Source organism: Colossoma macropomum, unplaced genomic scaffold (assembly GCF_904425465.1).
Source record: "Colossoma macropomum unplaced genomic scaffold, Colossoma_macropomum, whole genome shotgun sequence".
Lineage (NCBI taxonomy): Eukaryota > Metazoa > Chordata > Actinopteri > Characiformes > Serrasalmidae > Colossoma > Colossoma macropomum.
Window position 1 is genome coordinate 33,228,237 of NW_023494802.1, and position 14,352 is coordinate 33,242,588.

Sequence of the window (14,352 nt, forward strand, 5' to 3'; positions counted from 1 at the left end):
CGATTCGGTACTTGAATCAGAACGACAGAAAAGGCTACGTGATGGACAACTAAAGCATTCTCGCGTTTAAGTCTCTGTACTCGACTTTAACAACAAGCTGTTAAAAACATTCTGTTATGCTTTCTGTTCAAAATAAAACACACTGTTAGTTATTTTATCTTTAGGCAACGCCAGATGTGCTTTAGTGTATAATTTCTCATCAACAAAACGTAACTCCGTTGCAAAGCTTTGTTTGGCCAACAACCTTGTAGGCTTCAACATGCAGGCGTCATTTCCTGCTTCTTCCCAACATGGCCGCCTGTGGTTTAGAGGAAAAAAGTATTTAATGATTTCAGTGTAGTATGTATTTGCTGTGTTGTTGCTATAGGTATTGTTTCGACATGTGGAAATAAGGGGATATTTACTGTCGAGATTTGGGGGAAGGTGAGTTATTCGCAGCTGCTTTCATAGGCGCGAACTTTAGGGAGCGTCACTAAAATACAGATATCGCGCTCAACGTCGAGCTAGCTAGTAACCTTAGAGCCGAACTAGCCGGATAAATAATGGAGCCCTTAAGGTGCTAGATAACAATATGTACATCAAATGTAAATGTGTTTTCTTATTTTTAGAAAATGGGAGCTTAGTGTAGGGCTGCAACATCTCGAGAAGCCAAATTGGTTCTTCAAGCACAAAATGAACGGTTTCTTATTAAAGGGGGATTCCACCAAGTTTTAAAAATTTCTGAATAATTCAGCCCTTGACATGTAAACAGAGTCATTCAGAGTGGTTTTATGTAAAATGGCTAATTGTAGAGATAGTTAGAGGCTAAAATGTCTGTACAGTGGTGGTGATAGGAACCAGGGGTCACAGTGTATACATCACAAGTATAACCATTTTATTTATTGTCTAAAATCACCAGAGAGCCTACACACATCTTCTGAGTTTTATTTGTAATGCTGATGATGGTCAAGTAGTGGAAAAATTGGAAAAAATAAGTTTTTGGGGGCCTATTCTGCCTTATAACACCCTGCATATTACCCCTCCACCTTGAATGGATTAAAAATAAATGAATTAAAATACATTTTAAGGCAAAACTTTATAACAAAACTATCATTAAACAATATGTCATAAATCAGGCCACATATATCTAACCATTTCCTGTACTAACTGTCTGTGAGGGAGCTTTTAGAGGTGTTTAACTCTTCAGGCGCCTAGTTCCTAACACCACCATTGTGAACAATTCTGACTCAGCTAGTTTCTTTAGAATGGGTCATTTTACACCAAACCACTCTGAATTACTTTGTTTACATGTCAGCCATTTAATTATGTAGAATTTTTGAAAAATCGGTGGAGTTCCACTTTAAGACAGTAGCCTTTGGGGACAAAAGTTGACCATTAAGTAAGACCTCGTCCTGTAAATATTACTTATTTCAAGATGTCTTTGTAGTATTTGTTTTTTTTTGTTGTTGTTGTTGTTGCTCTGCAGGGTGTTCTTGCTGCTGGTCTGACTTGCTTCCCATCAGTAAAGATGGAGATAATGGCTCAAGGGAACACCCATGCTCAGTGGGTGCTATCCCAACTCAACCAACAGAGGGAGCTCGGCAAGTTCTGCGATGTCATGCTCAGCACCCAGAACGGTCAGGTGTTCCTGGCCCACCGCAATGTCCTCGCCTGCTTCAGCCAACTATTCCAAGAGCCCATTTCAAACACCACACCTAGCATGGAGGTCAACCTTCCTCAGGAGTGCACTGAAGATGGCCTTGAGCTGCTTTTAACTTTCTTCTACACTGGTGAACTGCAGCTGAACAGTGATAATGAGGCGAAGGTTCGAGGTGCAGCCAATGGACTGTCTGTCCCTGATTCACTTATACCTGGCCAGGGTCCGCCAGGGATTAAGGCTCCCAAGGGTTCGGACTGTGCTGGGGATGCTGAAGGCAAGCCACCTTTGCCCTCATCTGCGGTGATGAACACCAAACCTGATCTGACTGTCCAAGAACAATCAAAACCTCGACAGAGAGTGAAAAACAAAGCTGAAACTGTAGGGAAGGCAGCGCCAGCAGTACCAGCGGTTACAGAACTTGACGATTCCTCCAGTGCCATTTCGTCCACCACTACTCGATCTGGCAGGAGAGTAAAGGGCCCGAGCAGGTTGGTTGGGGAAAGCCCAGTGACTGGGGTTCAAAAGTCATGTACACCTAGGAGAAGATCACCAGCTACTGAGGACAAGGCTGAGGGCACTGTCACCACTGAAGGAGATCAGAGTAATACTCAAGTGTCAAGCCAGGCTGAGGTAATCATTTCATTCACCAGTTGTGGTACTGGTCATTTAAGTGCTCCATAGTTGTGGAGTTGCTGCCATGCTTGAGTTGCTGGTTTACTTGTCCTGATACAGTCCAGGGAATCAGGGCTGATCCAGGTGAATATTAAAGGCCCATTTCCAACATTTTTTTTGTATTTTATTTTTTCCACCTGAGGTTCACTAATAATGTTTATTGTGTGGTTTTCTGTCCCAAAAAACAGTTCTGTCCCAACCTTCCAACCAGTTTTTGGTTCAGTCTAGCCTGAAACACTCCTTATAACTTGTGCGTTTATGGGCGGAGCTAAACTGCTGTTGGCTGAATAGGTTGATATATGTGTTGGGCTGTTTTGTGGTTTAGTATGGACTAAGAGTGAATGCTATGTATACTACATTAACTGTTTTTATTGCAAGAAAGCAAGGAAAATTTGTTTGTCCGTGATATGGGCCGTGCAATGGATTGAGCATCAGCTGTTTAAATTCTGATCCACTTACGATGCTTTGTTTATTTTTTTCCATGCTCTACTTACGCCGTAAATGTCGTAAAGGTGCCGTAAATGGTTATACCTGTAGCAGCATGGTGCACAATTTTCTGCATTTACAAAATTACATGAATTCACTGCAGCTTTTTAAAGTTAATAGTAGTTGAATCATCATATCATTCAATAAAACTGGATCAGTGGTCTAATCTAAACATACCAGTTCACAGTGTTCAATTTTGCATATACTAAAAATGAAGTAATTTTACTATAGTATTAATTAGCAGACTAGAATATATTATTTAGATTATGTGGCTGTATATCTGTAAAAATGCAAATATTGGATCAGATCAATATCGACCAATACTTAATGTTAACATATTCAGATTGGATCAGAGGCAAAAAACTGAATCAGGATGTGCCTATTGTTAAGCGCTTGAGTCAGTTATGATTCCTGACTACCAAATAGAGTGTTTCTCCAGAATATCCCGTCTTATGTTTAGGTTTTTAGGTATCTGAATGGCTTTTTCATGATTCCTTTGATTGTATCCATTCATCTTCTAGCTGGTTGTCTTCTTCCTCTTTTACCTTCAACTTGTCCAAACAAGAATTGGTTCTTCTGAGACGATATGACCAAAATAAGATAAGATTCATTTTTGGGTATCTGGGCTTTGAGTGAGAGGTGAGGCTTGATTTGTTCAAGGATCCATTTGTTTGTTTTCTGTGCTGTCCAAGGTACTCTCAAAAGTCTTCGCCAACCCAAAGTTCAAAGGCAACGTTTTTCTGTCTCACCTATTTACTATCCAGCTTTCACATCCATGAAGAACCAGAGAGAAGAACACAGGCAGAACAGTTATAATCTTTGTTTGCAGAGTCACATTGTTATGTTTGAAGATCTTTTCAAGTTGCTTTCATCTTTGTTCTGCCATGCTTTGTTCTAGTGGTCTTTACTGTTTCCTGATTCACATATTGTTATGTTTTGAGTAGTCTTAAGTCTTAAGTGCTCAGACAGTGTATAGCCCAATTTAATTACTTAATTACATTTTGTAGATTGATTTTCAATATGAATGTAATAATTAATTAATAATTTATTATATCTGTACCATTACAGAAAAAAAAGAATCACATATAGTTATGAGTCTGTGTTATAAGTCTTAGCCGTCTTCATATTGAGCCGAAGTCACACTCTGTTCTTTAACTTTTCTTATAAGAGCCTTCAGGCCCTCCAGATTTGTCATCTACACATCGAAAGTTACTGATATTTCTTCCACTAACCCTGAATTCTCGATCATCCTCCTCCAGTCCATTAAAAAAAAAAACAATAACTAGGTGATAGATTTATTTTAAGTGGCAGGAATGGGCTTCCATATGTATTTGCTGAATAAATACTGTAAATGCAGATAAAAAGTCATTTGATTAATCAGGTGAGCAGTCATTTTCGTGTCCAGTCACAGCTACGAAAAGAGAAGACAGAAGGTAACAGTGGACCAATAAAGACATTTAAAAAGTACCTTTATTTTGTAAAAGAGAAAAGTAAACACAATGGTGATATTAAATAGGTCATCGTATTTGCCTGTACATTTTGTCTCCACACTCTTATGGTGTAAAAACAGCCAAAAAAATGAAAGAAAACACCAGTGAGGAGCTGCTTAACATTAATGTTTTTTTGTAAACTTGCTCCGTATTTCTCAGAAGTGTTTTACGAAGGTGAAGTAGATAGTTTTATGCTCTTGAACAGTGGTGATGGAAATGCAGTGTTAATGGTTATTTTTTGTTTGAATTTAATTCAACAGCTGAAGGGGCACCTGCCTACTGACCAGTATGTTTTGAATATGAAGTTCGTTTTGTTTCCAGAATGTTGGCTGGTGGTGTCAGATAAGAACCCATTGCCGCAGGACCTGATGTAATTTTCAGGGAAAAAAAATGTTCTGTGACAGCAGCTCATATTACCAGAGCACATGGAGTGATAATTTCTATTTTGTTTTGTATTCATGCAGCTAACTATGCAACCAGTAGTACATTGTAAATTTCTAGTGAAAATATCATTGATCTTTGAAATTATTAATCATATTGGTCTTCCCTATACCCCCCTATTGTTTTTTTCCAAAACATGTATAGGATGTTCCTGCCGACAGTCAGAATAATGACGCTGTTGAAGATGTTGATGAGGATGGTGTGGGCCTCGAAGGTTTCCCAGAGGACACTGATGAAGAGTATATACCTCATGATTCACCTGTAACACCTTCGAAGAGCCCCAGAGGAAAGCGCAAACGAAAAGGCAAAGCTACAAATAAAGAAAACGGAGAGGCCTCGCAGAAGGACGTGAAGAAGGGCTCTGTGCAGTGTCCTACATGCCACAAAACATTCCTCAGCAAGTACTACCTAAAAGTACACAACAGACGGCACACGGGGGAGAAGCCTTTCGAGTGTGCGAAGTGCGGGAAATGCTACTACAGGAAGGAGAATTTACAGGAGCATGAGGCCAGGAACTGTCTCAGCAGAACTGAGGTGGTAAGTTTAAAAAAATAAATGAAGATGCAAGGTTTTGTTCCAAGAGTGACGATATATATTTATTATTTGTAGAATTTACATTTTTTTTATCAGGAATTATTTTTGAATTATGACTGATAATTACAACTGATATTTTAGCAGCCTATTTTTGCATGCTGCTATATGAAGAAAAGAATGCCACGGTAAGAGTCATTGGGAAAGACTGCCAATGTTTTGTTCACTAACTGTTGTGATTTGGTTACTGATGCGTGATGAATAGTATAAAACATTTACATAGAATAAGTTTGCAGAAATTCTCTGAAAATTGTCTGATTTGACTTTTTGCCAGTGGCAGAATACAGACAATAAAAACAATACACCAAGCTTTTTTGAGATTTTTATTTTGGCCGAGAAAATGCACCTTCATTATAATTGATTATTACTATTCTATCTGATTTTAACATTCTAAAATCTGTGCAGTTGATTTGATTCCTTCAGACTGATGCATTATGATGCAATGCATTTTGCACCTCTATCATTAGGAAGAGGTTTATGTAATTGTTGCATATGCATTGCTACATAGTTTGTACACTGATAATTGACTGAAATGGATTTCTTGTTTGGTCTAGGTCTTTTCCTGTTCCAGATGCTCCATGACCTTTAAGAAGAGACAAGAGCTGCGTCTCCACGTGGTCACACACACAGGAGAAATGCCAAATAAGGTGCACTCCCCATGGCACACACATATACAGCAGCCAAATGATTATTTTATATATATATATATATATATATATATATATATATATATATATATATATATATATATATATATATATATATATATATAATTCTATTCTATTTAGTGAATTCAGCAACTTGGAGGTGCACCCATTACTAACACAGACATTCAAATGCACAGCTTTACACAACTCCTTAGAAAAGCATTGCTAGTAGAATGGGATACTGTGGAGCAGACCCACATGAGCCGAAGGTCACCATGACCAATCTCAGACATCAGCTAGGGGGGCACAAATTCCAGTTCACTTCCATTTTTGTAAATCAAATATGTTTTCATTAAAATATATTCCAGCGTTACTGAAGAAACAATATGCATAATTCAGCCTCCAAAACAGGTGGAAATTGCATTCAGGTGCTACTGTAAAAAGGGGATAACTAATCATCTAACATCAGTACCTGATCTCACTGATACTGTTGTGACTGTGTGCAGTTAAATCCTCACAGCAATGTTCCAACATCTAATGCCTTCCCAGAAGAGTAGAGACTGTTACTGCAGCAAAGGGAAACAAACTCTTCATAAATACCCTTGGTTTAAGAAGAAACATTGGATGAGCCGTTTGTGTTTACAAATGTTTGGATATATTTTTGGATATATAATGTACACAAGCACAGTAGCTTCCATCGCTGGTCCTGGAGTATCTGGATCTTGCATATTTTAGGGTTTTCCCTGCTTTAACACACCTAGCAAGCTAATTTACAAGCCCTTCCTGAGAAGTGTGTGTGTTAGAGCAAGGTAACACTAAAATGTGCAGGTCAGAGTACCCCAAAACTGGGACACCTGTATGGACACCTGACCGTCACACCCGTATGAGCTTGTTGGACATCCCATTCCAAAACCATGGTCATTAATATGGAGTTGGTCCTCCTTTTGTGGCTATAACAGCCTCCATTCTTCTGGGAAGCTTTCTACAAGATTTTGGAGTGTGTCTGTGGGACTTCATGCTCATCTAGTCAAAAGAGCATTTGTGAGGGCAGTCACTGATGTTGGATGAGAGGGCCTGGCTCACAATCATCTTTCAAGTTCATCGCAAAGGTGTTTATTAGGGTTGAGGTCAAGGCTCTGCACAGACTGCTGGAGGTCCTCCACACCAAACTTGTCAAACTATGTCTTTATGGATAGCGCTTTGTACACAGGGGCATCGTCATGCTTGAAGAAGAATGAGTCTTCCCCAAACTGTTAACACAAAGTTAGAAGCATATAATTGCCTGAAATGTAATTGTATGCTGTAGCATTAACATAATCCTTCACTGGAACTAAAGGGTCTAGACCAAACTTCTGAAAAACAGCCCCAGACCATTATCCTACCTCCACCAAACTTTACTCTTGGCACTGTCCACTCTGGTAGCTAGTGTTCTCCTCGCATTCGCCAAACCCAGATTCATCCTTCAGACTGCCATATAGTGAAGTGTGATTCATCACTCCGAATAACATGTTTCTACTGCTCCAGAGTATGGTGGCGGTGTGCTTTACACTACTCCAGCCAGCGCTTAGCATTGCGCATAATGATGTTAGGCTTATGTGCCACTGCTCGGCCTTGGAGACCCTTTTCATGTAGCTCCTGACACATGGTTCTTGAGCTGATATTACTTCCAGAGGCAGTTTGGAGCTCTGTAGCAGGATATATTTTTATGTGCTACACACTTTAGTGCCTGGCAGCCCCACTTTGTGAGTTTGCATTGTCTACCATTTTGTGGCTGAGCTGTTGTGGCTCCTAGACACTTCACAGTAATAGCACTTACAGTTCACTAGGGCAGATCTAGCAGGGCAGAAATTTCCCAAACTTACTTGTGGCGAAGGTGGCATCCTCTTTTACTGCTAATGTTTGTCTATGGAGATTACATGTCTGTGTGCTTGATTTTATACACAGTTAGCAATGGGTGAACTGAAAGAGTTTTGTATTGGGTTTTAATGTTACAATGCCGTTGTCTTCCCATGGTAGTGCACTTCATGCTCTGAACAGTTCATGCAGAAGAAGGATCTCCGGATCCACATGATTAAAATCCATGGAGCTCCTAAACCACATGCGGTAAGAACAGGCTTTAAGCCTACATTTTGGAATACTGTTCACAATAATACAGTGTTGTAATGAACTAGCAGGACGTTTGATTTGTCCTACCAGAAAGTTACCTTCACCGCACTCTTCCACCCATGTTGTCACATTACATACAGATTAAAGGGCCCATATGCTACGTTGTTATTGTTATTTTATTTTTCTCTCAAAAGTCATTTTGTTTGTGTGGGTTCACGCACCAAAAACAGTCATAATTAATTTTCACTGGACCATTTTCCAACCTCTCTCTATCCCTTAAAATTAAGGAGGCAGATAGATGTACAGTCATATGCACAAGTTTGGGCCCCCCTGGTCAAATGATGTTTTGTTGATTTTGGCCTGTGCAAATGTTATGGCACATTTTATTTAAGTTGTATTTTTTTCCCCAATATATATAAAAAATAGAACTGTGTAATAAAATTAGCAGAAACAGTAAGTTAAAAGCTGGCTGATTTTGCAGGTTAGATTCCATATGTGTACTGTATGAACTGGGGAGTAAAAGGTACGTTTTGAAACCTTAACAGTGTTTACATACTTTCTCAGATGGAACAAAAGGATTCAGTTTTTCATAATATAGGCCCTTTAAATTCACATTTTTTAATGCAAAAAATATACAATTACAATAATGTAATGATTTAATTAGAAATTTTGAAACTGAACATGAAATTTACCTTCTAATCTTCATCTGTATATTTTTCTTTTTGGCTTTTTGGCCCACCACAGTTATTACATATTGGCCCCTGATATACACTCATTTCCGCACTCCTTTCTTGGCTTTTAAATTTGAAAAAGATTCATTACACTTGCATATCTCATTTACAAAAATGGTTCTTTGAAGAACTGTGCATTAAAAGCTTCTTTAGGAAACTAAAAACGGTTCTTCTGTGGTATAACTCCAAGAAACCCCGTTTGGTTTCATTTAGCACCTTTATTAGTGAGTTTGAATAGTGATGATATAGCCAGTGCAAGTCATGTTGGTAGTAATATTCAATATCTATCTGTAATTCTGCGACTGTGATGATGTTGATATTCAACAGATGTTTTGAGGTGAATGTATTAAGGTATTAATTTCGAAATGATCCTGTTTTTTCTCTAGTGCTCACTGTGCCCCAAGTGTTTCCTGTCACGCACAGAGCTGCGCCTCCATGAGGCAGCTAAGCACCGGGGAGAGAAGCTGTTTGTGTGTGAGGAGTGTGGTCACCGAGCATCCAGCCGCAATGGCCTACAGATGCACATCAAAGCCATTCACAGGTAAATATATGTTTATATAAGGTGTTATTTACAGTATGGCGGTCATTATAAATACATATATTATCTCTGCTTTGGGAGAATGATCAGCAGTTCTGAAAATGGCTTAGAATCGTGTCATAATACACAATTAATTTTAAGAGTTGCGTATTTGAAATAAGGTATCGTTTGTAAACATTGTTCCATAGAATCCCTATATCATCGAAACTAAGCAGCCATTTCATCACATCCTAACCATGAACATACTGACATGTAACTGCCCACCCAGTTGATAAGTGTTCTTTCCGTGTTCTTCAGGAATGAGCGTCCATTCGTGTGCGAGTTCTGCAAGCATGCCTTTACCCAGAAAGCCAACCTCAACATGCACCTCCGCACGCACACGGGCGAGAAACCATTCCAGTGTCACCTTTGTGGCAAGACCTTTCGCACTCAAGGTAATTCTCAGTGTAATTCTTTAACCAGTTGCACTAGACTAATGAGAACTGTAAGTATATTTACATGGTAGATTTCCAGAGTTTATGTACACTTCATATAAAAGGTCCCTTGTATGTGATTTTCATATTTCTACCCCAAACACTCATTAGAAGCCAGAGAAAGTGGATTAGAGTCAGTGACTCAGACTGGAGTTGTACGTTCGCTGTTAAGTGAATGTGACACTTGCTTAACAGCCAGGCATACAAAATTGAGTGAAAACATTTTGCTAATTTAAACTTTGCTTAACCAGTTAATAACAGTGCTCTTTTGTTTCGGTTAACTTTCATAGAATCAGGGATTAAAATTGGAACTGGCTTAGAATTTTGCTTTGTTCTAATATGGTTTTTGCTTCACAACTCCACCTTCCTTCTCCAGATGTTAACTGGTTAAAAAGGAATTAAAGAAAAACTATAGTAAAGAAAAACTGCTATAGAAAAATGTGCATGTATTAGGCCTATTAATATAGCAACAACACCAAATCATCCGCTGCTGCATTTGTTCAGTGTAAAAATGTAAAAAATGTTGTTAACCATCTGAAAGTTGAAAGTTTTCCCGGATTTGGATTATATTTTCAGAAAAATATTCTTCATTTTTATGTTTTGTTTTCATTCCGTTTTTAATCCCTGCTCCAAAATCTTCATGTGTTTGAGCAGCGAGCTTGGACAAGCATCACCGTACACACACTGGCGAGCGGCCATACAGCTGCGAGTTCTGTGAGCAGAGGTTCACTGAGAAAGGCCCGCTGCTGCGCCACATTGCCAGCAAACACCAGGAAGGCCGGCCGCACTTCTGCCACATCTGCAACAAGTCCTTCAAAGGTGAGAAGACTTGGAATCACTGTCTAAATCTTTACGAAGAGCCACTGTTGTTAGTGGCCACTAACTTGTATCTGGCAGAGAAATAGAAATACTTGTAGCTGTGTTGGAAAAAGTGTGAGATGAATCATGTGGTTGTATTCTGTCTCAGCCATGGCAGGGTCCAGTTGTAGCACTTTGTATTATGAAATGTCATTGGTGTGACCCTCTCCCTTTGCTTTCTGATGTGATTATTCCATTCAGCCATCGAGCAGCTTCGCGTTCATGTACGGAGACACAAAGGCATGAGGAAGTTTGAGTGCACCGAATGTGGCTACAAGTTCACCAGACAGGTACAGTGATAGCTGAGACAGGTCAAAATAAACATTTAAGCAAAAGTTCAGCCAAATTTTACATTTACACAATTTTCCCAAGATATGCCTCTTAAAATTGATTTATGTAGATAAATTATCTGTCTCTATCTCTCTAGCTCTCTGGCTGCCCAGTATTGTGCTATATTAAAAAAGCTGTCTTATATACACCGATCAAGCATAACATTATGACCACCTCCTTGTTTCTACGTTCATTGTCCATTTTATCAGCTCCACTTACTATATAGGTGCACTTTGTAGTTCTACAATTACAGACTGTAGTCCATCTGTTTCTCTGCATACTTTATTAGCCCCCTTTTACCCCGGTCTTTAGTGGTCAGGACCCATGGACCCTCACAGAGCAGGTACTATTTGGGTGGTGGATCATTCTCAGCGCTGCAGTAACACTGATGTGGTGGTGGTGTGTTAGTGTGTGTTGTTCTGGTACGAGTGGATCAGACACAGCAGTGCTGCTGGAGTTTTTAAACACTATGTCCACTCACTCTCCACTCACTGTCCACTCTATTAGACGCACCTGCGTTGTTGGTCCACCTTGTAGATGTAAAGGCAGAGATGATAGCCTATCTTTTGCTGTACAGTGTGATCTAATCATCCTCTAGTCCTTCATCAGTGGTCACAGGACGCTACCCACAGGTCGCTGATGGCTTTTTGGTTGGTGGACTATTCTTAGTCCAGCAGTGACACTGAGGTGTTTAAAAACTCCAGCAGCACTGCTGTGTCTGATCCACTCAGACCAGCGCAACACACACTAACACACGTCAGTGTTACTGCAGTGCTGAGAATGATCCACCACCCAAATAGTACCTGCTCTGTGAGGGTCCATGGGGGTCCTGACCACTGAAGAACAGGGTAAAAGGGGGCTAACAAAGTATGCAGAGAAACAGATGGACTACAGTTTGTAATTGTAGAACTACAAAGTGCACCTATATAGTAAGTGGAGCTGATAAAATGGATACACACACACACACACACACACATACACACACACACATATATATATATATGTGTGCTACTTTAGTCTCTTAGCTTGTTCTTAGTCTCCTTGCTTCTCTCTGTTGTCATGTTAGCGTTTTGGACTGTCCCAAATGTGCAGTCCAGACCCCCAGCATACAGAATAGTCTGAGGTGTCTGCCTCATAAACTTGAGGATCTCGGTTTGTTGACTCTCTGTGTTTCATCCTCTCCGGCAGGCTCACTTGCGGCGGCACTTGCAGATCCACAACCGCGTGGAGAACTACAACCCCCGCCAGAGGCGACTGCGCAACCTGGTGGTGGAGGATGAGAATGCAGCTGCTGCATCCACTCCGCCAAGCCAGACAGAGGCCACTCCAGAGCTTGGGGACATAATCAGAGTAGAGGTCAAGTCAGAGGTCCAGGGGCCAGAACTGGGAGCATCCACCCAGGCCATGGACCCTGGGGGAGACCAGGCTACGATCACGGAGACAGAGGCTTCAGCCAGCGGCGAGCAGCCAACGTTCAGCGAGATGAAGGAGGCAGAGGCTGCGGATGAGCAGGATGGCTTTACCGTGGACAATGTGATTCAGCACACGGTGCTGGTGACGGACACGTTTCCCATCCAAACTGATCTGGTGGTGGAGCTACAAGGCTCTGGGACTGATGGGAAGACCTGAGGGAGAGAAGAGTGACCTACAGAGTGACGATAGTCATGTAAATGCCTTGATTCATCAAAACACCCAAAAGAACTATATATAATAAACATTTATTTGCATACTGCAGCCTGCAATACCAGTCAGAGTATCAGGACAATGATTAAAGGAGAATTCTATTCATTTTTCAAAATTTCTGTGTAATTAAATAGTTGAGATGTGAACATGGAATGTTGGATAGTAGTGAACTATACCTGCTGATTTATATACAGTGGTGGTGGTGGTGGGAACTGGGGTTGTGGCATCTGGCATCACACATCTAGCCATTTTATTTACTATCTGAAAAACTAGCAAACCTACACGTGTCTTATATGTAATTTTGATGATGGTAAAATAGTTACATCTGAAAAATGTCTTCTTTGGGGACTGTTTTGCCTTATAGTGCCCTGCATGTACATCTCTGCCATAAATGTATATAAAAAAAAAATAAAGAAAATAAAAAGAAAGACACATTTTAGGCCAAAAGCTGATCCCAAAACTGTCATAAAACAGTGTTTCAGGCATCAGACAGCTTATTCAGAACCATTTCATGTAATAACTTTTTGTGAGGGAGCTTTTTAGAGGCATTGAATACCTTGAATGTCTGGTTCCTATCACCACCACTGTGAACAATTCTGACTTCGCAGGTTTCTCTAGAACAGGGGATTTCACACCAAACCACTCTGAAAGACTATGTTTACATCTTAACCATTGAATTATGCTGAAATTTTAAAAAAATCGGTTGAATACCCCTTTAAGAGTGACAGGGTCCAGCTTCAGCCCTAAGTGGCCACATCAGCTCCATCTAATCAGCCTTTTCTCACAGGGTCTTTCCAAGCTGAAAGGGACGTTTCTGAGTTTTACACTTTAGGTTGGAGCAGGACTTGGCAGCAAAGTAGATGTCCAAGAGGAGGGTTAGTGACCACTGCTTTGAGCTGATTAGGGAGCAGTTTTGTTGTCCTTCAGAAAAGGAGTATAGACTACTGCCATCAGAAAGAAGAGCTGTGATGGGAAATGAAATCACTAATGCACTGACTGCTGTACTTATTTTAATGTTGATTATTTCTCCAAAATGGTTTTGGCATTGAAAACTGATTGCAGTTATATAATCTAGAAGTTTACAGTTGCATAATCTTCCTTTATAAAATTCCTCTGGTTGAATTTCCAGAATATGTTGATTTTCAGTGTTTGCACTTGTTTATTACATGTGTATTAGGGATGTACAGATCAAGATTTTTTTTTTTGATCCGATTTCTTTACAGAAAAAGTGGCCCACTTATATTAGACCAAATGCTTTCTATTAGCCAAAGTTGCAACATAAATATATTATTTGCCCCTTAATGGGCCAGACTGGCATTTTAAATTCCAGTCTTAAATGTCAGAAGGGCCCATTTCCTTAATTTTTCTTGCACTTTATTTTTCGCCCAATGTCCAGTTATGTTTGAATGAGTTTATGTAACAATCTTAAACAGGCTGTTTTTGTTACTGCACCTTTAAGACTAATATATAATATAATAATATATAAAAAAAACAGCGCGAGTGTCGTTACCATCGTAGTGATCAGCAAAAATAAAAATAATAAATTGGACGATTGCCAGTTGCCTGTTTGAGGCCAAAATCTGCCAATTCCGTTCTTGATTGTTTCCGATTGTGCGTCCCTAATATCGATGCTGTCCAAAAAAAGTATCTGCATTTTTTTCGTTATT

The 14,352-nt window shown here is 39.8% G+C and overlaps 1 protein-coding gene across 1 annotated transcript; it reads left to right on the forward strand.

The window, feature by feature from the left end:
- Positions 1-290: 290 nt before the first annotated feature.
- Positions 291-13,036, forward strand: zbtb48 (zinc finger and BTB domain containing 48). Its single transcript, XM_036591005.1, has 10 exons — positions 291-423; positions 1,466-2,269; positions 4,873-5,265; positions 5,874-5,966; positions 7,983-8,069; positions 9,190-9,344; positions 9,639-9,775; positions 10,469-10,633; positions 10,874-10,962; positions 12,191-13,036. Exons 2-10 carry the CDS (start codon positions 1,508-1,510, stop codon positions 12,629-12,631), a joined length of 2,322 nt encoding a protein of 773 aa, XP_036446898.1. The 5' UTR covers positions 291-423; positions 1,466-1,507; the 3' UTR covers positions 12,632-13,036.
- Positions 13,037-14,352: the final 1,316 nt, after the last annotated feature.